This window comes from Microcebus murinus, chromosome 5 (assembly GCF_040939455.1).
Source record: "Microcebus murinus isolate Inina chromosome 5, M.murinus_Inina_mat1.0, whole genome shotgun sequence".
Classification (NCBI taxonomy): Eukaryota; Metazoa; Chordata; class Mammalia; order Primates; family Cheirogaleidae; genus Microcebus; species Microcebus murinus.
This window is the reverse complement of record NC_134108.1, coordinates 106,584,087-106,607,282: the sequence shown is the minus strand read 5'-3', so window position 1 is coordinate 106,607,282 and position 23,196 is coordinate 106,584,087. Positions and strand designations below refer to the sequence as shown.

At 49.7% G+C, this 23,196-nt stretch overlaps 2 protein-coding genes across 2 annotated transcripts in view; one reads left to right on the top strand and one right to left on the bottom strand.

Annotated features, from left to right (window-relative positions):
* Window positions 1-1,623, top strand: part of CMTR1 (cap methyltransferase 1) — a 49,508-nt gene extending 47,885 nt beyond the window's left edge. Inside the window, exon 24 of the mRNA XM_012746867.2 lies at window positions 116-1,623. Coding sequence (XP_012602321.1) covers window positions 116-251 — 136 coding nt within the window. The 3' untranslated portion in view covers window positions 252-1,623. The remainder of the gene's footprint in view (window positions 1-115) is intronic.
* On the bottom strand, window positions 1,620-18,203 carry CCDC167 (coiled-coil domain containing 167). The gene is made up of 5 exons (XM_012746869.3): window positions 18,102-18,203; window positions 4,930-5,024; window positions 4,645-4,697; window positions 3,246-3,345; window positions 1,620-1,731 (listed from the first exon to the last, which is right to left on the bottom strand). Exons 1-5 carry the CDS (start codon window positions 18,141-18,143, stop codon window positions 1,620-1,622), a joined length of 402 nt encoding a protein of 133 aa, XP_012602323.1. The 5' UTR covers window positions 18,144-18,203.
* Between the last annotated feature and the right edge of the window lie 4,993 nt (window positions 18,204-23,196).

The following is a 23,196-nucleotide window of genomic DNA, read 5'->3' as shown; positions in this document are numbered from 1 at the left end:
TCAACTGGACTCACTGACAGACCCCTGCCACTCTCTTCCCCCTACTCTTAGGAACACTTAGTGCTGTGCCAACCTGGGTATAGTCCTCTGACCTTTCCTGTCCTCTGCTTCCCAGCATCTGCTACTATGGCCGGCTCTTCTGGGAGTGGGGAGACGGCATCCGTGTGCACGACTCCCAGAAGCCCCAGGACCCGGACAAGCTGTCCAAGGAGGACGTCCTCTCCTTCATCCAGGCACAGCACAGCGCCTGAGCGCCTTGGGACACCCCACCCCTGCAGAATGTGTTGTTGTTCCCTGAGACAGGGTGCTCTGCACCTGGGGCCTGTGGTGCTGGTTTCTTCCCTCTTGGAAAGGGACTGGGAAGCACTGCAGCCTGGCCATCGTGGGCGGTGGCCCTTGTCCATACCCTGAAGAGCTCAGTCCGGGGCCTTCAGAGGACATTCACATGTTCCTTCTGGGACGCCTTCCGCCTGGGAACTGTTCCCTCTTCCAGGACTCAGCCGGAAGGAAGCTGCTCCTGAGGCAGGTTTGAGGTCAGTGCCCAGGGCACATGGAGCTGGTGGACATGTCTGAGAGTGGCAGAGCTTTGAGCTCTGTTGTTCTCTCCTGCATCCTGTAGACTCACTTTTCTGAGTTCCATGCACTGCCCCTGAGGGTGGCCATGCCCCTGCTTTGCCCAGCTTTTTATTGGGCCAACCCTGAGTGGGTAGAGACCCACTGTCATGAGCAGGCCAGGAGTAGCTGCTGTAGAAATCAAGGTTTTGTTTCTTTGAACTTGCTGTTTTAATGCCAAGTTGGAGGAGATTTTCTTGTCTCCTCCCCCCATTCTGGCCTTCCCTGGAGTTCTTCCCAGCCCAGAGCTCTGACAGTCCCAGCTGGCTGGGAAGGAGGAGTGTGGGCTCCCGTGCCTCTGGCACCGCATTAGGATCCAGGCAGCGGCTATCTTTGGTCCTGGGTATGACTGCCTCCTGCGGCTGTAGATCCTGTCTGGGCCCTAGTCCCTTTTGATCCGAACTTTGGGCAGCTCTAGAGGGCAGCCTTGAGGACCTGCCTTTTTCTCTCCCCCAGCAGCAGTGGCCCCACAGTAACAGAGCGTACCTCCGGGTCCGGGTAGCACTGGCCCTCAGGCAGTCATGTACCACCGTCTGCCATAGCCACCCTAGGGTCTTGGGAGAGTTTGGGGCAGGAAGGCGTGGCTTGTTGCTACCCTTTCCCTCCTTTTTTCTTCCCCAGTAGGAGGTACAATCTGCTTTTGTTTGTCCTTATGTGGTCACTCCATTTCCTCTATCTTGGCAGAGGCGGAGAGGGAGGAGGGGAAGCTGGGCAGTAGCTTCTGGGCGGGGGAGGGCATCTGTGGTTGTTTTTAATGGGAAATACCTCTCAGAGATGTTCAGGCAGGCTCCCTAGGGCCCTATCCCAGTGCCAGACTGGTTTCCATGGAGATAGGGCACTGAGACTCTTGAGAGGTTGGAATTGACTCCACCATGGGGGTCCTTCAGCCAGCATCCAGCCCCCACCCCACAGGCTGGCGGCAGCACTGCTGAGATGCTGTTTCCACCCAATTCTGGGTATATCAGTGTGTCTTGCAGAATCTTGGATCATTAAAGATAAACATATTTTTAATGCCTGTGTAGCTCTGTGCTGGGGCTGGTGCTGTTTGTCCTCAGTGCTTTGTGGTCTGGGACTGGCTTGGTTGAAACAGCTTGGGCTGGAGGTGAAAGGGAAGAAGCTCTATTCAAAGAAGAGGGGAGAAAAGAGGGTTTGTTTAATCACAGCCTGTCCAAGTTCCAGGGCTGCTGCTTGCTGCTCAAGAGGCACCCCAAGGAAGAGTCAGGGAAATTATGCAGCTCCACTAGCAGCAGGGCCTGGAGAATGAATGAACCCACAGCCCCAGGAGGGCAGAGAGGCACCTGTCCCCCCTTAAGTAAATCACACAGCTCACTCCAAGGTGGCACTGACAAGCCAGGATCAGTCTGTGTGACTAAAATAACAGAAGCGTCAGACCAATTAGTGTCACTAGACAGAGGGAAGAGAGGGAGGGAGTGATGGTTTTGTTGACCCTGGCCAGCCTCTTCCCCCTGAGGAGGGCTGGTTCTGCCTACAGGGGCTGCACTTGGGGTGGGGACACGCAGATGCTCCAGGCTATGGTTTCTCCATGGTTAGTTCAGCACGCTGATGCCGATTTTCCCCTAAGTCCTGACTATACTCTGCTGGGCTTCTTCGTCCTAGCCTTCAGGGTCTCTCCTTGATGTTTCACAGCCCTCGCCCCCCCAGGCGGCTCCTTTCCTTGTTTTTACGTACTTAATTGACTTAATGTCAGCCACTGAGCCCTTCCTTACTCTATTCTGCCTTGCTGTGGTCTCCCAACCTCCTGGCCCCAAGCTGGGAGTTGAGAGTTGGGGGGAGTGCTTTGGGGCACGGGGTGATGTCTGTGTTTGCTGCTCTGCCTGGGCTGCCCCTCTAGTCGGCCACACCCCTACCACTTCTCACTGCAAACCCCACCAGATTTCCTGACCACTGTCGTCATAAGTCTGGTCATTTCCATGGATCTTGCTGCCCACTCACAGGCCTCGACAGCCCTGCCTGCCGCTCGAAGATGGATTAACTCTGCGCTCTCTTGGGACATCCACATGACCACTTCAAGTCCCCAAGTTGCCCTTCACTGCACAGGCTGCATTTTTTCTGCCATAATTATAGGTGATGGCACTGAATGGAGGGCAAGACTGTGTTTGGTGAGGGGACAGACGGGTGGTACAATGTCTGCTGCTCAGCAGCAGTGCCCGAGCCCTGGAAGTGGCTCCCAGCAGTATTTGGGCTTGGAAAGTGCTTCCTGCTGTCTCCTTATTTCCTACTTAAGCTGGGGGCTGGCCGTCACAGCACCCTCCCTTGTGAATTCTAAGCTAGAGCTTTCCTGTGAATGTCTCTTCTTGATTCCTGAGTACCAGCCCTGCCACTGCCCTCCCCCCGCCCCATGCAGTCAGATCCTGACATTTACTCAGCAGATAGCAGCAGCCTGGTGTTCTTTATTGCCTCTCCCTTGGGCTCAGGGAGGAGCCAGCACCATGTCCTGGAGACCCAGGCCCCAGAACAGGCCAGGGAAGCAAGAGGGGCTGGGCCAACAGGAAGCCAGGCAGGGGAAATGCCCCTAGCACCTTGGTCCTCATGAGGCTTGAAAGGCCTGCTTGGTCCTGACAAAAAAGGGCCAAGGGGAAGCCGCGCTGGTTGTGGGGAAATCCCAGGCTCACGTGGTCCAGTAGGCATAGACAAGGGTCAGGAGGATGAAGATGGCCACAGAGAGCAGCATGTTCTTCCGGTTCTCTTGCCGAAGCAACTTTAGCTCCTTTTCTGGGAGAAAAGAGGGTGGGGATAGGACAGGTGGTTAGACCCATCTATTGCTCTTGTCTGCCTCTGTCTCTCTCTCTCCTAGTGGGTACACACACTGCCAAGGGCAGAGGTGTCCTCTTCCAGCCATTTCCTTACCCATAAAAATGACCTTGTCCCTGCCCAGATCCTCACACCCTTCTGGCTACAGGTCCCAGCCTACTTAAGGTCATGCCCAGTGCTGCTCAACCATTTCTCTTTAAAAGCAGTTGAGCTGAGGACGGGGTGGCTGAGGGGTCACCAAAAAGGCCACACCTGAAAGCAGAGCTAGGAGGTGATGTCACATCACCAGTGAGTCTTCTTGCCTGTCACGGGGTTGGCTCTGTGGTGTCTATCCTTCCAGGAGTCTCATGCTGCCAACTAGAAACTCTGAGGGCAGCTGAGACCTCCCTGGGTCTGAGGACAGAGTAAGTGCCGGGTAGGGCCACGTGTGCCTCCTGAGTCCCTGCCCTCTGTCGGGTGCCCCGCTGAGCAGGAACTAGGGTGCTAAGAGGAGGCAGTTTGTACCAATGTGGCAGCTGGTCTCAACTCCAGAGAAGTTAATCCTGCTGTTATACAGCCACACTTGTACCTAATCATCCCCTCCATGTGACATGCAAGTAGTTGGTACCCTGTGAGGCCTAAATTGAGTGGTGATGTGATTTTGTGTGAAAATTGCTAAACTTGAGGGGAAACCGATGTTCCAACCCTACTTGTGAGAGGGAGGGCAAAGGAGGAACCTGCAGACCGGCTCTGGGCAGGCCACACAGCCTGGGGTCCAGCATACCTACCCTCAGCTCAGCCATGTTTAGCTCCAGGTTGGGGGTGGGGGGGTGTGTGCCCGGCCTCCACTTGGCTCTGCCCCCAGTGCCCAGAAGGTGGCAGCATCGCTCCACCCACAGGAGCCCTTCCCGCACCCAAGTGGGAGGTCTGTCCTCCTAATTTACCCCCGTCTTCCTCGCAGGGTTTTCCTGGTGTGGAGGGTGAGGGCAGGACACACCTCCAAAGTCTGGGTGGATGTGAGCCTCTTCTGGACTTGGCTACAGCCATATCCCTTCAGCCGAAAGAGAAGACAAACTCATAAACTATCTCTCGTCTTCGCTTGGAACAAGGAGCAAACCTGGCTCTCCTCCCAGGCTGCTGGGCCTACAGTGGGTTTCTGTAGCCTTTTGGGGGCTTTCACCCTTGCTCCCTGCCACCTTGGCAGGTTCCCTGGGATATCTGATGCCTCTCAACCCTTAGGGATTGCAGGTTGGGGCTGGTAACTGAAGGGAACTTTCTTACCATAGTTGGAGGCTTTGCTCATCAGGCTGTTTTTCTCCTTCTCCAGAGACCTCCTGTGAGGGAAGAAGGAATTTTATGGCTCAAGCCCACTTCCTGTTTCCCACCTGAGGGGCAGCCGGCACACAAGCTGGACAAGGGGGACAAGGCTCAGGTCCTGGTAGACAGGGGACTGAAGCAGAGGCCAGAGACCCAAATGCTGTCTTGGGCCTAGTCTACTTTGGGGACCCACGAGAGCTACAAGGGACAGGGATAAGGAAGGGTGGGGTGGCTGGGCAGGAGCATTACCTGGCCTCTGGGCTCAGCTCCGCCCTGTGGAGCCTGGAGTTCACAGCCTCCAGATCTCTGCGACACTGGGAGAGCTTCTCCTGTAGCCCATCGATCTGAAATACACAGCAGATAGCGGTGGGCTGCAGAGTGTTTAGCTTTTAAAACACTGGAGTCAGCTGCCTCCCCCCACACACACACATTAATTTTTGCTGGGCAGGACACCCAGGTGTGCTTTCCCTGGAAACAGAGCAGCGGGTATTACCCAGGGTCTCAGCTGTCCTGACCCTCTGAGCCAGGTACAGATAGGGTGTGGAGAGGAACAGCCCCCGCAGTCAGCTCTATCTCCCCAGCACAACGCCCCAGTTAGGCTCACGATGGGACAACCAGAGCCCTGAATACAGCACACACCTGCCCCACAGGTGTATCCTACAATGAAATGAGACGCTGTGAGAAGGCTCAGTGAGTGGCTTCCAAAGCACTCCACACACACGGGATGGGCAACTGGGCATCTAAGGGCCAAAAGCAGAGGTGTCTTTCTCATTGGCATACTTCATCCTATTAGAATAATGGAGTCTAAGTTGTAAGAATATATTTATCTATGAGAATCAATAAAAATTACTAAGTAAAAAAAATGCAATTCAAGAACACTTCTGTTTTTTTCTGATTTGATCCTTGTGCAAAAATGTCTATCAAGGTAGCTGTAATTTGTGTGGCAAAATCACTATGGTATCTGTTCTTCCATTTGTTTTGAGTACAGTTTCAGAGATGTGTTCTTGGGGAAATATTTGAGTTATGGGAAAATGTTTGATAAAATACTGGATGGGGTATCATGCATCTGGCACTCAAAGTCTATCTTCTGGTCTGACCCAGGCCTGCTCTGCTCCCACCTCAGCCCTGTGGACCAGAGCCTAGATTTCAGTGGGTGGGAGGGTTCAGAGGTCTCCGTGTCTCTCCCAGCAGCTGACTGAATAGTGCCCCACAATGCTAGATTTTCCATCTCTGACTTCACTCATGCTCACCACATCCCTGGGAGGGATAGCAAATATGACCTCCACTTCACAAATGGGAGAACAGGCCCCCATATGCAATGACTCTTCTAAGGAGTCAGAATGGGGAGCCCCTCTCCTCCTCTGTCTCAGCCAGTTCTCTGCTCCATTCCTTTCCAGAGCTACCCCTGCAGGGACAGTAATCGCTGACTGCAAGTGAGAATCCCTGCCTCCCAGGAAGGCTGGGCAGTGTGGGAGCCCCAGGCAGGAATTCTGGGGCTAGGGGTCAGGAGAGTTGCCTTCCAAGTGTCTGGGCCTTCTCTCCCTCTTCCTGGTCAGCACCCATCTCAGCCACTTCTGGGCCAGCCATTTTCCCCCTTCCTGAGGCCCGGCAAATGACACGCCATCCACCCCCTTCCCTGCAGCCTCAGCCACTGCCAACTCCAGCTCCATAAACAGGGCCCTGTGGGAGGGAGCAACTGGAGAGCTCTGAGTTAATTGCCTGGTTAATTGTGTCATTTCTCTGCTAATGGGCACCCAAAGGGAGGGCTGTCCTGGGAAACAGGCCCAGCCAGGAGATGGGGCTGTCCCCAGGGAGGCCCAAAGCCTTCCTGGAACTGGCACCACAGGGACATGCACGCTGATTTGAACAGATCAAGCCAGATTCAGGGAAAGCCACAGCCTGATGCAGTGCTTCAGGCCACCATGTGTCCACCCTTCACAGCAACTCCCCAACGCATGCAGCCCAGCCTCTTAGGCCCCTCAGACTTGCTATTTCCTTCTTGTGGTGTAGAAGCCACAACCAGTGCACCAAATTCCACTTCGGGTCCCAAATAAAGCTTAATTCTAGATGCTCTACCGCCTCCATGAGGCCTTCCCAGCTGCCCTTGGCTGGAGGGGTTCTACCCTCCTTCCCCTGGCCAATTAATCCGCCCTTCTCTCATGAGGCTGAGCATATTCTAGGTTGCCACCCCAAACCAGTTTGTGTCCAAACCTCATCTTCCGAAATCTGGGATCCCCTAGATGGTGTAACCTGGCAGCCCACAGGTCAGGTCTAGCCCACAGACTGGCCCATTCCACTTGTGTATGTGGCTTGCCTGGTCCCTGAGGGTGCATGAGTTTGTAGCTCCTGTCACAGTGCCATCTGTCTCTTTGTGCACATCACAAGGCCTGGCCTGGGGCAGTCTGTGTATTTTTAGTCAGAATGAGTGGGGCTGGGCATGGGTGGGACCACTCTGGTGGTAACTGGAGTCTGAAATCCTCCCTCATGCTCACAGAAGCTGGAAGAAACAACTACGCGTGCACGTCAATTCCGAACTCAGTAGATTACCCAGTGCAAGTCTCAGTCCTAGGTTAGATTTCCCCTGGCGCCCTATGGGCCAGGCCCTGGTTTGCATGTCATTCTGAGGAGGGAGCAGGTTGGGGATTTCTATGCCTAAACATCTCTGGAAGGCTACCAGGTGCCCAAACAAGTGGTAATTGCCCCAGAGCTAGGCCAGGAACTCATGCTAAGCAAAATCTTAAAATTGAGATTGGCAAACCACAAGTGGCCAAGCCAATCTGCCATCATGTTCTGGGCAGGGCCTGTGGAGCTGGCAGTCGGGGGCCTTTGTCTGAACAAGTCCAATTTATCTGCAGTTCCACTGAATATCCCCACTTTCATTTGCCACTTTTTAATGAGGCTTAAACGGTCGAACACAAATCAAGGTTTTAGGGACTCGAGTTCTAACCTCCTTCTATGAATATTTATGTCCTGCTGACAGCTCTCTCTGATTTCCCTCTAAATAGTCAGCTCCCCTCTTTATAACACAGCTGCTGGGCTGAGTGAAGGGAGGCTGAGGCTGTCAGGAGGCTCTTCAGTAGGCCACAAACCTATCCTCAGAAGGTGACCCTGCCGGGTCCCCAGCTCTGGGCCCCATCCAGGAAGCTGGCAATCGAACATCCTGCAGCATGTGCTAAAGCAGAATCCGGCTCTCGAGCAGCTGTAATAATGGGTGCAGAGATGCCGGGGGACCTGGCTGAAGAGGCAGGAAGGGTCAGGATGCTTCTTTTAGTTGTGACTGGAGTCAAGAGTGGTGGCTACAGAGCAAAGCTGACCTAGCAACATGGCCCTGAAAAGTGGGAGGGGATCCAGAAAATGGGCCTTAAAGGAATCTTTAGTTGGATTTTCAGTCAACTCTCAACTAAATGTTCATGGATTATGCCTTTTGCAGATTACCTAACGCAAACCTGTAGTTCTTGGTTTGCTTTCTCCCTGCCACCAGGCTGAAGGCAACAGAGGACAAGATAGCCAGAACCAGAAGACACAGTGGTCAGGACCAGATCGGGAGACAATGTCAAGAAGATTCCAGAAATGTAAGGCTTAAAGCTGGGCAAGCAGTTGGGAGCCCAAGTGCATGGAAGCCTGAAACTGTGGTTCCATGTTAAGTGTAGCGGTAAGGAGGACGGGCTATGATCAGCGCCCCATCTGTCACTCACTTGTGGTGTGACTGGGTGAGTTCCTTAGTTTTGTGCCTCAGTTGACTCCTCTGTAAGACAAAGACAACCATGTTTCATATCTCAAAGAGCTGGGGTGGGGTTGGTATGCAGCAGGACAAGTGAGGTGCTCAGAACAGCGCACTGCGTGGTGAGAGTTCAGTAAGCGTTTGCTATCATTATCAGAGAACGGTTTTCACTGGATCTTTGGAGAATAATAAGAAACTGAGTTATTTTGTGGCAAGAGTAAGAGAAGGTGATAAAGGGGGGTGTGAGGTGGAGAGGAATCTCCATGGGCTGCTAGCTGGCAGCAGAGGGAGGGGAGCCCCTCTGGCGGAGATGTGGCCATTCCTCTGAGTCCATGGCAGCGTCAGCAGGGGGGGCCTGCATGGTAGACCGTCAGACAGCAACACCTCCCTGCCCAGCTGGCTCAGGACATAGCATGCTGGGAACCTCATGATCCTGCCTGGGGATGGAGCTGGGGTGGGGCTCTGGAGCCAGTGCCAAGTTGCAGATGCGGGGCCTGGTGGAACCAGAGGATGAGAGAGTGGAGCAGTGTCCAAGGCAGAACAGTGTCAGGTGAGATCTGGACACCAGTGGGCATCTGAGGAAATGTGGAATGGCAGGTGGAGCCTGGCAGCCAGAGTCGGGGTTCATCCACACCATGGCTCTAGGGGGCTGGGCATGTGAAGCCCAGGGACTAAGGCAGAAAGAAGCCCAATCCAAGGGATCCAACCAAGTGGGAAGGGAAGGCTACACTCTGAAGGCCACAGGGCTCACAGCGAGTGGCAGGGAAGAAGACTGGCTGGCCCATGACTGGCTTAAGGGCTAGGACTTGCCTGGAGCTATAGGGGGAGCACTATTGGCTGTGACTGTCACGGCCAAGGTGGTGACAGCCAAGGCAGGAACCTAGAGGGCATTCATGCAGGCACAATGTGGGGACAGAGAGCAGGTGGCCCCAATATGCAATAACATTAAGAGCTATCTGTGTGTTACGTTTATACTTGGAAAACCAAGGTCAATTTTTACACAGGGAAAAAGAGTACTGTGTGTCAGTCATGGAGACGAGTCAGCAGGTGAAAGAGAGCTGCGGGGGCACAGGGAACCCTGGGAAGTATGAAAGGCTTTCCCATAAGTTAGCAAACTGTACCTCTGGCACCTCGCACAGATTGAGGCCTTGGTAGATGTGTGTAAAGCATTGTGCAAACAGTTCGGGGGACTGAGAAACAGGGGGGTGAGTGTGCAGTGTCCTTATGGAAAGTCTATTCTTGACCCAGAGACCTGCAGTGACTAACACCTGCCTGTGGGCACTGCTGGGGAATGTGCCTAGGCAGAGGGGAAGCAGAGCACCAGGGAAGAAGGGAGAAGGGAAGAGGGCGGGAGAAAAGAGGCATCAGGGCAGGGCATGGGGCAGGAGTATCCCTCAGGTAGCAGGGGCCCTGGGGACTGGGATCCAGTACTTTTGTGCTTTTAACAAAAAAGCCCCACAAGTGATGCTACCACACAGTCAGTATGAGAACTGCTGCTTTTGTTATTTGAGCATGGACTAAGGGATTAAAGCCTGGGGGTGAAGAAGAGACTCAGTGAGGAGAACGATGGGACCAGGGATTCTCCACAGAGGTGGGAATGTTTCCTATGGAAGCATGAGCAGGTGTGATGTCAGCCTGGCAGTCAAGGTCGGCAGAGGCCGTACTGCAGGCCTGAGGGGTGGCGGGACAAGGCCCCAGACAAGTACAGCTGTCACCCCTGCTGGCAGATGCCAAGGGAAGAGAGGGTTTCTTCATTTCCAGTCATCAGGGGCAGGGACTCTTCCTGCAGCCTTCCCTGAGCGGCCTCCCTTGGATGCAGCTCCGAGCTGTCTGCCCAGGCCCAGCAGTTGAGTAGCCCGGGGCCAGCTGGCACAATCCCTCTGCCACCTGATTTGGGAATATCACCTTATTCTCAGAGCTTTAGGGGAATATCCCTGGGGTCCCATATGCCGTAAAACTGTGTTAAGAGAAACTGTAAAATTCGTCTGAAATCCCGTGAGGCATCTTTTCAGGAGTGTAGAGCTTCTCAAAATCAAAGCCCCAAATGAGGCCTCTTTAGGGGCAGGAAACCTTGTCCGGCTCACGCACAGATAACTGCTGAACGTACTGGCCAGGTCAGGCCCCAAGGGGGTGCCAACTCCAGGTGTGGCTGCTGTTGGGGACCTCACATGTAGCTTTTATTCTGTTGACAAGAACGAGACAGTATGAGCCACAGGCTATTGTTCACTCCATTCTCCCACTGAATGGTGCTCCCACAGAGCATCTAGACAGCCTGGGTGGTGGCTCTGTGCCCACTCCCTAACATGCCACTGTCTAGGGCCAGTCCTTCTGGGGAAGGGTAGAAGGCACCCTTGGGCTTGACCGTAGGTCATGCGGGCAACTCCACTTTCTGGTTCAGGAAGGCATTTCCTGTCTTTCTGGCCTTGCACTTGGGAGCTTCTGGCCAGTGAGTGACAGAGGTTGCTGGGAACAGGTTTGCCTCCAGGGTTGGACAGTGGTCATGGGGCATGTACTACACCTACCTGGCCAAGTCCTTGCAGGGCACTGAGACCTTCTAATAAAGAAATGGTGCCAGGGTGCTTGAGCCAAACTCAAGCCATGGAGCCTCACATGTCTGGTGACATATCATGAGTCAAAGCAGCCTCTGGAAACCAAAAGTCCATGCAAAACTAAACCACAACAGTGACAGTAGCAGCCAACACTTGTGGTACGTGCCAGGCACTGTCTAGGCACGTTGTACTTATTAGCTCACACAATGCTCATTATGCCTCTGTGAGGTGAGTAGTATTATTAGTATCTACATTTTACAGATTCGGAAACTCAGACCTGGGGGGATGAAGTAACTTGTCCAGGGTCACACAGCCAGTAAAGGGGGACCTGGGCCCTTCACTACCACCCCACATGGACAAGCAGAGAAGCACCAGCTCACAGTGACTGTAGATCCTGGGCACAACTTCCACACCTTCACCCTGGGCTGGGCAGGTTGTAGGTGGCTTCACGTGTGCTCTCCAAAGTTTGCATCTACCCTTCAAGGAAGGGAATATCCCCATCTGACAAAGGAGCAAACTTCCCACACGTGGATTTCCAGCAACTTGCCGAAGGTTGTGTAATTGGGAAGCAGCAGAACTGGGTCTGAATCTGGGTTTCTGTGCTTCAGAGCTTATGCTCTTTCTACCACTGCAAGCTCTTTCTCCAAAATCCCTCATGGGAACATTCATGACAAAGAAGAGTTCTGTGGAACAATGTCATTCCACATCCCAGCTGAAGCCCATCTAAGCTTGTTGATCTGGCTTCAACAGATTCTCTACTCTGAATAATCTTGTACAGGGCTCTGCTTAGTCTCTGTTCACACGACAGATACTCTCCGTGAGGGAAGACCTGGCTGAAATCTGTTTGCTCTGAGATGAGGAGACAGGAGCCCAGCGTCTGCCCTCGCACTGCACCAACTCTCGGCTTCCCGAACATCCCAGGCACCCTCCTCCAAATCACTTAAACTGTCAAAGCACCCTCCCAAATTCACACCAAACAGATCTAGTGACAAGAAGGAAAAAGGTGGGCTAGTTGGGCCTGATAAACCCTTCTTTCCCCATGGGTATCAAAGCCTTCCTTTTCACTTGCTAATTCACAGCCTGGACAGTGGTATCAGCTGTTTCATCTCCAGCCTCAGCAGCCTGGGAACTGGATTTCTGGAAATCCACTCAGCTTCACACACTGGGAAGCCCCAGGACATTTATTATAACGGGTAAAGAAGCCAGAGCGCCTGTCCAGATGGTCTCTGGCAAGAGTTCTGGGGCTTTCCATCTGGGGCCTCCAGGCCACACAGCCAAGTCACATAGGAGTCTAGGGCCTCAATTTTCCAGGTGACCAGCCCCAAACCCCAAAGGGCCCATTACCCTGATATCGTTTAAGGGATGTTTTTCCAGGGAGGACGCTCACAGGGCTCTGTGGGGGCAGAAAACAAACCTCTCCTTATGTCTCCCCAAATCAACAGGCCAGTGAGAACCTCGTCTCCCAGTTTGTGCAGATGAGGACAGCAAACCTTCCCCATTTTAAATCAATAAACAATCTTCAGGAAGAGCAGAGAGAGCCAAGGGGCTTGTCATTTCTCAGGACACTCACCCTCAAACCTGGTTGGAAGGCGAGGGGCCCTGCTGAACCCCAGGAGAACGCCGAGACCTCCTGGCATGCTGAGAGGGAGGCTGGGCAGCTCTGGAAGTAGAGCCTCGAGTCAGTCCTTGCCTGAAGCCTCCAGCTGTCCCTGGGCCAGAATGTTGTGTGGGGTTTGTTTTCTCATCTTTCCCCCAATATCTGTTTTTTGATAAATTAGCAAAAGCTTCTTCATTGCTGAAAGGCTCAAAGCACTTTTCAAGACCTGGCATCCACCCCGAGCCTTATGAATTCATTAATTAAGATGCTGGCAAACAGCCACTCCACACATGCTGACATCCAGCAGCGTTAGGTAATGAGGTTTTAGTCTCCTGACCCCGTCAAGTGGCGTGGAGCCAGACGCAGGCTGCCGAGAGAAATCACCCGCCCAGTGGCGACCTGTCGCTTTTGCCTGGCAGCAGGTGAGGCTCATTTAATGGTCAGCAGTCCCTGAACAGTCTCCGCACGCTGCAAGTCTTTCTCCCAGCCCCTGGCCTGTGGCTCCCCAGCGAGGTGGTGTCTCACCACCTGCTCTACTGTGGCCTCCTGACCTCTGACCACTGAACCACTCCACTGGGCCCAGACGTCAGAGTGGAGGGTTCAAGTGCCTCCTCCTGCCAGTCAAGCCAATTCAGCACATATTTATTGACGGCCCACTAAGCTGCTTCTAGCCCTTGTCTCAGAAGATTGGTAGGTTCTCCTCAGCCCTGTGCACAGCCTGCTCCAGAGCTGAGACTGTCTTCACCCACACTTAGTGCTTCCGCCCCTCTCTGCCCTCACGGAGCTTACAGCAGCGGCTGCCATTAACCACCTGGGTGCGGCGCTCACCGGCCGCGACTCCTCGCCCACAGCCGCACTCACAGTCCGCACGGCGGTTTGTGCTGTGCGTTGACGACGAGCCCGTTTGCTCTTGTGTGATGAGGAAAGCTTGAAAGCACTGAAAGCTTGTTTTACTTTACAGGCAGCTTTCCTTGTCAATCAGAATAGGTAACATAGACATATCTATTTTCATTACGTTATTTTTAAATGTTCACAATTTTATTTTGATAAATGAAAAATTAGAAAAGTCATATCACGGCTGTCGGCTAAAGTCCACGCTCGGCTGTGCGCGCTCATCTGTGGCTGTCAACTATGGTCGATGCTCTTACTGAAGTGGTTAAACAAATGACTACAAGTGTCAAGGCTCCTTTTCTCCTAGTGCTCATCCTGACCTAGGCCATTTTCTCCCCTCAGCCTACCACCTCTCTTGAATTGTAAATCATCTGCCTTCTTTTTCTAGCAAGGATTCCAGTGAATTTTAAATGACTCCCATTAACTTTTATTCCTTACAGCAGATACTGTTAGTTGGCCAACCCAACACTGACTCCCAACGTCTCCTTTACCCATCTCCTCTACAGATGTTAGAAAATCCCAACAGATGCTTTCCCAGCCTTACTGCAGCTAGGGTTGGCCATGACCCCGTTCTGGCCAATGAGATATTCCAGTCTCCCAGGAGATACCTGGGAGAGCTTATCCTTTGCTGATCAAAAGGACAAAGTGTTATTGTTCCTTTCTCCTTCTTCCTGACTTAAAGTTGAATATGATGACTGGAGTTGTGGCAGCTATCCTGTGACTATGAGGAAACAGCTGAGCACATGCAGAAATACCAGCCCTGACACAGCTGAGCTTTTGAGCTACTCTCCGTAGCCACCTACCTACAAATTTCTATGGGGGGAAGTATACCCCTATTTGCTTAAGTCAGTTTTCTGTAACTTATAGCTAGAAATTTCCCAAACTAATAGACTTTTGTACTAGAAACCAGATCTAACCAAGTTATCCCTTTTAAGATGTCAGCTAAGACACCACACATCTGTTAAGATCAACTGATTGTTGAAACATCTAAAGATACCAGGTTGAACAGTCCAGCTACAAAAGAAAAGTAGAATGACCAAGTAATGGCTCACTACCATCATCAGAGATCAAAAAACAAACAGGTTTTCCATCCTCCTATCACTTTAGACTGAAATGCAACTTTTCCCTCAGCCAGAATCCTCCCATCAGTTTAGACTGAAATACAATCTTTCCCTCCTCCCACACAACATTAAAATCAGTACCGGGGCTGGTGATTTCTCATCTGAACTATAATTTTCTCCTGTTATTCAGAATAAACTCTCAGAAACTAACACTCACAGCCAGTTTTTTCCAATTCTGAGATCTCACATGGTGGCAAATGAGTTGAATAAAAAGACCTCAAAAAGAACCATAAGTGGGAGGCTAGAAGGTGCCTTGGTTATCCTAAGAGGTGACTGTTAGGTACAGCTGGCCTGAGCCAGTGCTGCCTGCTTGGTAATTGCTTCATTACAAGTGGAGACTGTTTGCAGGTGCCGAGATCACTCACTTGTGAGGGTTTTATTGTGCTCGTCAGATTAACAAACATTTTTGATTAAATCACCACTTCATTGGCTCTGAGCACACGACTTTTAATAAGAGGACAATATCTACTGCTACTGAGCACCACTGCACATTCAATACTCAGATCCGCTGGGGGCAACAGAGGAGCAAGCGGGGAGACAGCCAGGCACACAGTTACAGATCTCCAATCTTTAAATTTCCATGCAAAAGGTAACCTTAGAGACCAAGTTGGCAAATATAAATATCTTTAGTGGTATGGAGAGGGTAAAAAAAATTGGGTAAATCTGCCCTGATATAAGGCACTAAGAAAACACAAGCCCCACCAAATTAAAAACACTCTAAAAAAATCAGTGTCAGCAAAACAAAAGACATCTGTGATCTGTATTTGGCCCATAGTCAGTGATTCTGTAAGCCCTGGTGAAGTTTAAGTCCTTCATGTTACAGATAAGAAAATGAAGCCCAAACAAGGGGGCTGACTCAACCATCGTGGAAGGATGCAAAAGAACTAAAAGGAAAAGGCTACTAATAAGAAACAGCTACCATTTATTGATTACCAACCCCGTGCTGGGCACTTTACACATATTGTTTCATTTAATCTTATAGCCACACTATGAAGTGAGGTAAGTCTCCACTGCAGAACATTCACTAAAACATGCTAGTCCCTTCTTCCACAGTAATTGAGCCATAGCTGGGCATGTGGCTGCTTGACTGGTGAATGCCTTTCCCAGCCCCCCTTGCAGTTAGGTGGGGCCACACATCTTCGGTCTTGCCAATGGCAAGTGGGCACTTTGGGCCCAGGATCCTTAAGACAGTGGGTGTGCCTCCTCCATCCTCTTTCTTTCCCTGCCAGTGGACATATCAACAGGGAGCATCCTGGTTCCATTGATAAGGTGGTAACAAGGCCCTGGGAGACAGCAGAGCCACAGATGGAGGGAATCTGGCAGAACCACCACAGTCCTGGCACTCTAGACCAGGGGCTGGCAAACTGACCTGTGGGCCTAATAGTCTACTGCCTATTTTTGTAAATATAGTTTTAATGGATCACTGCCACACCCATCATTTACATATTGCCTAAGGCTGCTTTTGTGTTCAGGCAGCTATATGAGTGCAGTTGGTTCTTGTTGTTCATGGTAGTTCTAGAAAGTTGCCACCAACATTGAATTTGCAAACACTGAACCAGGTTAGGTTCTTGCAAGATTCTGGTCACATTTTCAGCAACTGACCCATATGAGACCTTGTTTTATGTGTGTTTCTGCTTAAAGTGACCTTATTTAATATATATGGTTGATTCATTAACATTGAACTTATGGCCAACAGCACACGTGTAGTGCTGAGTTATCTCATGAGTCATATCAAACCTGAACAAAGTTTATCTAAGAAACCTATTTTCTCTGTAAGGCACATCACAGCCTTCTTGCACTTAGGAACACTAGACAGCACTTAAGCACTATGCTTGGGGCCACTTTAAACCGCAAAATCACCAATAAAAAGCACAAGAATGCAAAAAACAGGGCACTAAGTAGACCACAAAAAGGATACTTGTTTACAGTTCAAAAGAGGTCACAAGAAGGCAGAGCATCACTTATTCAACCTTGGCTGAGAACATGGACCTCGGGTGACTGAAATCCTTTTCTGCTGCTTTGCATTTGCCAGTGAATGACTGCAAAAGTGCCATGAGTACTGATTTTGGGGTTACAAATACATTTTAGCCAGTAGGCAAATTCAGAATTATGGAATCCATGAATAATGAGGACAAACTGTAGTGCAACCGAGGCCATATGGCCCGCAAAGCCTAAAATATTTACTGACCCATAACCAACAACATCTGCTGACCCCTGCTCTAGTTTATTAGAAAAAACCCTCAAACTTTCCTGTTCTTGAAGTCACTGAGTTTTAGGGTTTCTCTGTTATAGCAGCTTATTGTGGTAATACAGGCTATCAGTCAAGTCTGTGCTCTTCCCAATACATAGTGCCATCTCGTTTCACCATTCATAAAATATCCTTGAGACTTACATTTCCATCAACCTTTTTTCCTACCAAGTAGGCCAACATTTCTCAAGGGGTGCTACTATTAATAAAACCACTTGCATCCGCATGAGTGTGCGTGACTTGTGGAAAATGCAGATTCCTTGTTTAAAAATGCACACCCAAGTCTTACTGAATTACTCAGGGTATGGGAAGAGTCCAACTCTCCATTTTTAACAAGCTCTTTAAGTGATTCTGTGCATTCTGAAGTCTGAGAATCAAGGAACTCTGCAGTAAGCCTGAAGACTATTACCCTGTACCTCTCTTGCAACCTCTGGGAGGACACCCTAAAAGGGAACTGAAGCAGGGAAGCAAGAGATACTTCCAGGAAGACCACCTAAGCTAGATTCTCAGCCCCACCACCTCTGCCACTTCATCCTGGGTTCTGCTTGAAATCTGTTTCCTCATCTGTACAAATCTCACAGGCTTACAGGGAGGATTAACTGAGAATGCAAGTGAAAGTATTAACAGCATATAGTAGTTGCTCAATATGCATCACTTTTCTTCCCGTTCCATATGCAGTAAATTATTTCTAAGCTCTTCCGTAACATCACCAATTACAGGATTCTCTTTACAAAGGTTCCCAAAGTAATTTTCACGCAACAAGCTCTGGTACCTCACCTCAGGGTATCGTTGTCACCAGGAATATACTAAACAGCGTGGCCTCCCCCACCTTTGGGTCCTAGCCCTTTTGGGAGTTCCTTTCATCTACAGGTCCCTACTTCTTTGGGGTCCCCTTCACCTCCGAGTAACCCTCCCTTTTGGTTACTCTCCGTTTACAAGTCTCTCCTCAGGTCTTCCTTATTTCCATCCCCCCACCGTGGGTCCCTTCACTTCAGTGCCCTGCCTTCTTTGGGGTTCCTCTTCACCTCCATGTGTCTTCCCGCGAGGTCCCTTCGCCTCCGGTTCCCCCACCTGGCAACTCCTCGTGCTCCCTCACCTTCGGTTCCCCAGTCGTCACCGTCTCCCTTCTCCGGGGACCCGCTCGGGCCTTCCCACCCCTAGCGTCCCTCTCCCACACCAGCGTCGCCCTCACCTCCTCCCCCTGGCTCCTCCTCGAACCTACAGCCCGGCCGACCCGCGACCCCGCGGGAGAAGGCAGCTAATGATGTGGCCCAACCCCCACTTCTCCCCTCACCTCTAGAGCAACGCCCAGACTCTCCCGCTTCTTTTTAGTCATGTTACTTGCCGGGATCCTCCAGTCATTACTGGACGCGCTCACCAAGTCGCACCACGCATGCGCAAATCTTTGTGTTTCTCTCTCATTGGCTGCTGACGCAGCGGGAGGTGGGACTACTTCAGTCGCCATCTTATTGAGGGGCGCGGCCGGCTTGGCGCGGCCATGATTATGAGGGGCGACCTCTAGTTTGAGGCCTCAGTTTGGGAGGGGAGAGAGAAAAAGTCAGCATTGGGAGGAACAATGGCCCACCCAGGGGTGGATCTGCCCCTTCCCTTCCCAGTTCAAAGCCGCTTTTACATCACTGAGAGCCTTTTTATAACTGCAGCTTCTCCTTCAGTGCTCTTCATCCCCCTCATCCTTAAGTGACCACCACGTCCTGTATTAGGCCACACCTTACCCCCAGTTGAAATTCTGTCCATCCTTCAATGCCCAGCCTGGAGCACTGTTCCTTCTGGAAGCTCTACTTTGAGCCCTCGGCCCTTTGGGATCTGATCGTTGTTACTCCTCCTTTTTGTCTTTCATTCTTAATCATTTTTCTTGTTTTGTTGTGAGAACAGCCTACAACCATCACAGAAAACTTACATAAGAAGTAACATCCTTTATCCTACCAACCTTGCCAGTTCCTATCTTTGCTTCTATGTCTTCCTTCCAGGCTTGATGTCACACGTAGTATTTTATGATTTGTGATCCTATCATACAGTACACTGTAGTCCGTGGCCATTGAAATGTTTTGACTGTGACCCCAAGATAAAAAATATATTTTACATCATGGCCCAGTTACCCATATAACCAAAACCAAAGTTTCACAATAAGTACCTTTACCACCTGTGATATACACTCTGTTATTTTCTATTCTAGTTGATTTTCTTAAAAAAGCTAATGGCAGGAGACCTATTAAGTTTATTTCATGACCCATTAATGGAGAGTGAATTGCATTTTATAAAACACCGTCACAGACATTTTACCATGTCTTTGAAATCGTCGTGATGGCTGCATGTGCCACCAAGAGAATACATCCCATTCTCACATTGAACATTATTTTATAGGACAGTACCTTCAAACGGTGCTAAAGCAAACATCTTTGTGCACGTAGCTCTGTCCTGGATTCTTTCTTTAAGATAAATTCACACATCTGCTTTTTGGTGACAGGATAAGCCAAAAGAAAAAAAAGAAAAACAAGATAAATTTACAGCATAGAATTACTGGGTCAAAGAGTATGAGACTAGAATTGAAGCTCTTTATTTCCTGACCAGTTATCTCTCCATTGGAGCCTGTGTTTTTGTGTGTGACTAATAACCCCAACTCAGTGTTTGGGGGAAAAAGTGTTTTCAGATCTGTGTTCTCTTCTTGATAGAGTCATTGAGTGATGGAGCCGGAAAGGACCTGAGATATCATCTCGCCGGGCTGCCTGACTGAGGCCCACAGAGGGAAAGTGTAGTAAATTCTGTGTGAATAGGAAGCAGGCTGCTGAGCAGTTGTTTGGTACAGATCTCAGCTTAACACCCAGCACTGGAAAATCTTACTCAAGAACATTGTCCATCAACTGTCAATCAACGACATTTATTGTCAGAACACTCTTCACAGCATTGGTTCCAATCCCAGAAAAACCAGACTCTGTGCTTCCCAATTATCACAGGCACCAGCCCAGGAGAGGTGAGAAGAGGAGGAAAAACACTGTGTTCTTTTAGAAGTGGCTCCTTCTGCATTTGTTTGGCACCAAGAAAAAGCCGCAGAGATCTGAGTGGGCCTAGTGTTGGTCCCTTGTTTCTTTCTCCCATTCCCCTGCAAAGTGACAGGCAAGCTCTCATCTTTCTCCCTGAAAAGCCTCATATTGTCCCAATCAAACCTTGTCCCATAGGTCTGATAATGGGACAAAATACTTGAAATGAGACTGGAATGAGAGCCTACTAGGGCTGTTGTGAAAGGGGAGCCTTTTAGAGTGAAATTGATCTGCACTCCAATCCCAGCTCTGCACTTAGCAGCAGTGCCATGTAGGGCAAGAGACTTCATTCATCTCGCTAAGCCTCAGTTTCCACATCTATGAAACAAGCACATCACACCAGGCTCATTGGGTCATTGTGAGAATTACTCAGCGATCAGTGCTGTGACTTGTGAGTGACCAGGAGAGACCCAGCAGGACTGATGAGCCTGCTGCCAGCTTGTCATTATATGGATTCACTTAGCAATTGTTGCCATTGGTATTTTTTGTTACTGTTTTGATAATGGTTTCTATCAGCTTTGACACTATTGTATAGTATCCGCTGTTATGAGTTTGGGGCAATACTTGGGTTGTTTCCTGCTGTCAAGGGTGCATAGTTCACTGCAAAAGGCAGCCCCCAACATAAGAGTCTCTCTGTACAGAGGAGATGCCCTTTCCACATCTCTTCCTGTCCTTCCTGTTGAGACCATCAATCACTGTGTCATGTGCCCAGACATTCCAGACAATGGTGACCCCCATGGTGTTGGGAAGGATGCAAGCACCCCAGGTAACCAAGGTCCTTTCATCCCCTGACACATGCAGAGAGCCCACTTTGATTCCCATGGGGGCTGTTTGCAGAGCAGCTTGGCCTGGCTCTGTGCTGGGAATTCTGCCCAAGAGCAGATGGATTACTCTGGGCCGTCTGTCTGTCTGTCCGTCTGTCTTTGTTTCCCAGTGAGCTGTGATTCTGAACCACCTATTTGGGGGTTTTAGAACTAAGTGTTTAAGAAAGTAGAGCACTGCGTTGGCAGCCAGGAGAACTGGGGTTGTTCCTAGCTAGGCCAGGATTCCGCTGCATGACCTTGGGCAGGTCAAGCCTCCTCTTTAGTTCTCAATTTCCTCATCTGCAAAATGGGGCCAGCAGGGAGAACTAGACAGCTTAGATATCCTAAGATTCTGTTTTCACAACCTTGTTATTTGTAAGGTGCCCAGACATAAGTCTCCCCATTAGCTTAAGGTAGACATATAAAATAAGAACTTATCATTATCCTCAAGATGTCTTAAATCTAGTTACAGAGACAGACTGACAACATAAAATAGTGAATGCCAGACATCATATAATTAAATGCCAGCTGTCTGGTACTTACTATTGATGCATTGGGAGCTCAGGAAAAAGGGAATGGTGTAGGTATTTCGGGGTGGGCCCTGGAGGATGGGTGAGATGGGTTAGTGTAGAAGGGGGAGAGTGTGCCAGGTGGGAACTCAGGGGCTAGGGTGCCAGGAGGGGGCACCCTTTTCAACTTTCTACAAAAGTATGTACACACTAGCAACACCCTTGGTTTATTTGTCCCGGAGACCCCAAGAGACCATTTTTTCAGTCCCTTGCCTCATTCTGGGTTTGCTGTGGGGCCCAGTCTTGGGTCCCCACCACTGCCTAGAGAGAGAAACTCTTCAGGGCAGGGCTGAGGGAGAGTGGCATTGTTCACTGTCAGATGCATTTCAGGCAGGAAATGAAGAATTTCGTAGGTGGTTAAAAATACAGTGGAAGCTGATTTATGTTTGAATTTTGTTCCAGGACAGCAGATTATAGCCCAAGTTCTCAGGCAAAGGCAGCGGTGTCTTTATAGCCTGCTTGGATCAGTTTTATGTCTTAGTGAGCTTTATATGTTTCAGCTAAGCCAAGATGCTGGAACTTTTTTGTCCATATACTTCACTGAGGAAAACTCGTGTACCACTCCTTGCACCCAGGTTCATTTTAGCATGTAGAGAAAAGAAAGCAAAATAGATTAAAAGAATGTTTTGGCTTGCTATTTAATTGGTATCCAGTTTTTAGTTCAATTAAATCCAATGAAATCATAAATAGACAATGAATCCACATAAGATTCAAGTAGATGTCAGATGACATCACGAAAACCAAAGGACAGGGATCTAAATATTACTGAATATGCAGACTGCTCCATCCCGCAGTATCCTTTTGATGAGAAGAAATTTCTATCAAATATTAGTGTCCACATAAGCCCTGTGGCCTTTTCTGGCACGCTGCTTTGCTTTCATCCTATGGTTTCTGTATCTTTTGTAACTGAGCATGTTTTCCGCTTCTCTTTGTTCACGAGAAAGCTAAGAGCTGAACTTGTTCAGGGATTTTGAGCATACATTTCCATGTACTAGCGTTTTCCTTGGCTTTATTTTATTTTTCTACCCTTGTTTTCCAGCTGCTCTATCACTTTATCTATTTTTATCCCATTGTATTGTGTGCATTTGGGTAAGCTACCTCAAATGTGTGCATTTGGGTAAGCTACCTTTTTTGGAACACAAAGGAACATAAATAAATCAATAAATATATCTTATGTTTGTAAATACGGCGCTTTGTTCTTTCTAAAGCAATTTTTGTATCCTTTGGCTCTGTGAGTGCTCACATACGTCTATGAGGAATGTAGGGCAGGCTCTATTGCCCCCATTTTGCAGACAAGGAAGTTGAGGTACATCTATGAATGAAGTCATTTACAGAAGAGGATAGATTTCTTTTTCTAGTTCAAAATATTTAGGGTGGCTCACGCCTGTAATCCTAGCACTCTGGGAGGTCAAGGTGGGAGGATCACTCAAGGTCAGGAGTTCAAAACCAGCCTGAGCAAGAGTGAGACCCCGTCTCTACTATAAATAGAAAGAAATTAATTGGTCAACTAAAAATACATAGAAAAATGAGCCGGGCATGGTGGCGCATGCCTATAGTCCCAGCTACTCGGGAGGCTGAGGCAGCAGGATTGCTTGAGCCCAGGAGTTTGAGGTTGCTGTGAGCTAGGCTGACGCCATGGCACTGTAGCTGGGGCAACAGAGTGAGACTCTGTTTCAAAAAAAAGAATTTAAAATTAAAAAAAATATTTAGGAGGTACAAAGGTTTTTGGTCATATAGATTGCTTTTGAATGCTTGAGTCATGGCTATAGGTGTGCCCAACACCCAAACAGTATTCATTATACCCATTAGGTAGGATTTTGCCCCTCCCTTCCCCCCTGCTTGATTTCCACCGAGTTCTACTTCCCTCTGTGCAGTGTGCTTGTCCGTTAGTTCCAATTGAATAATGAGTGCACGTGGTGTTTGTTTTTCCAATCTTGAGATACTTCACAGACTTCTTATTA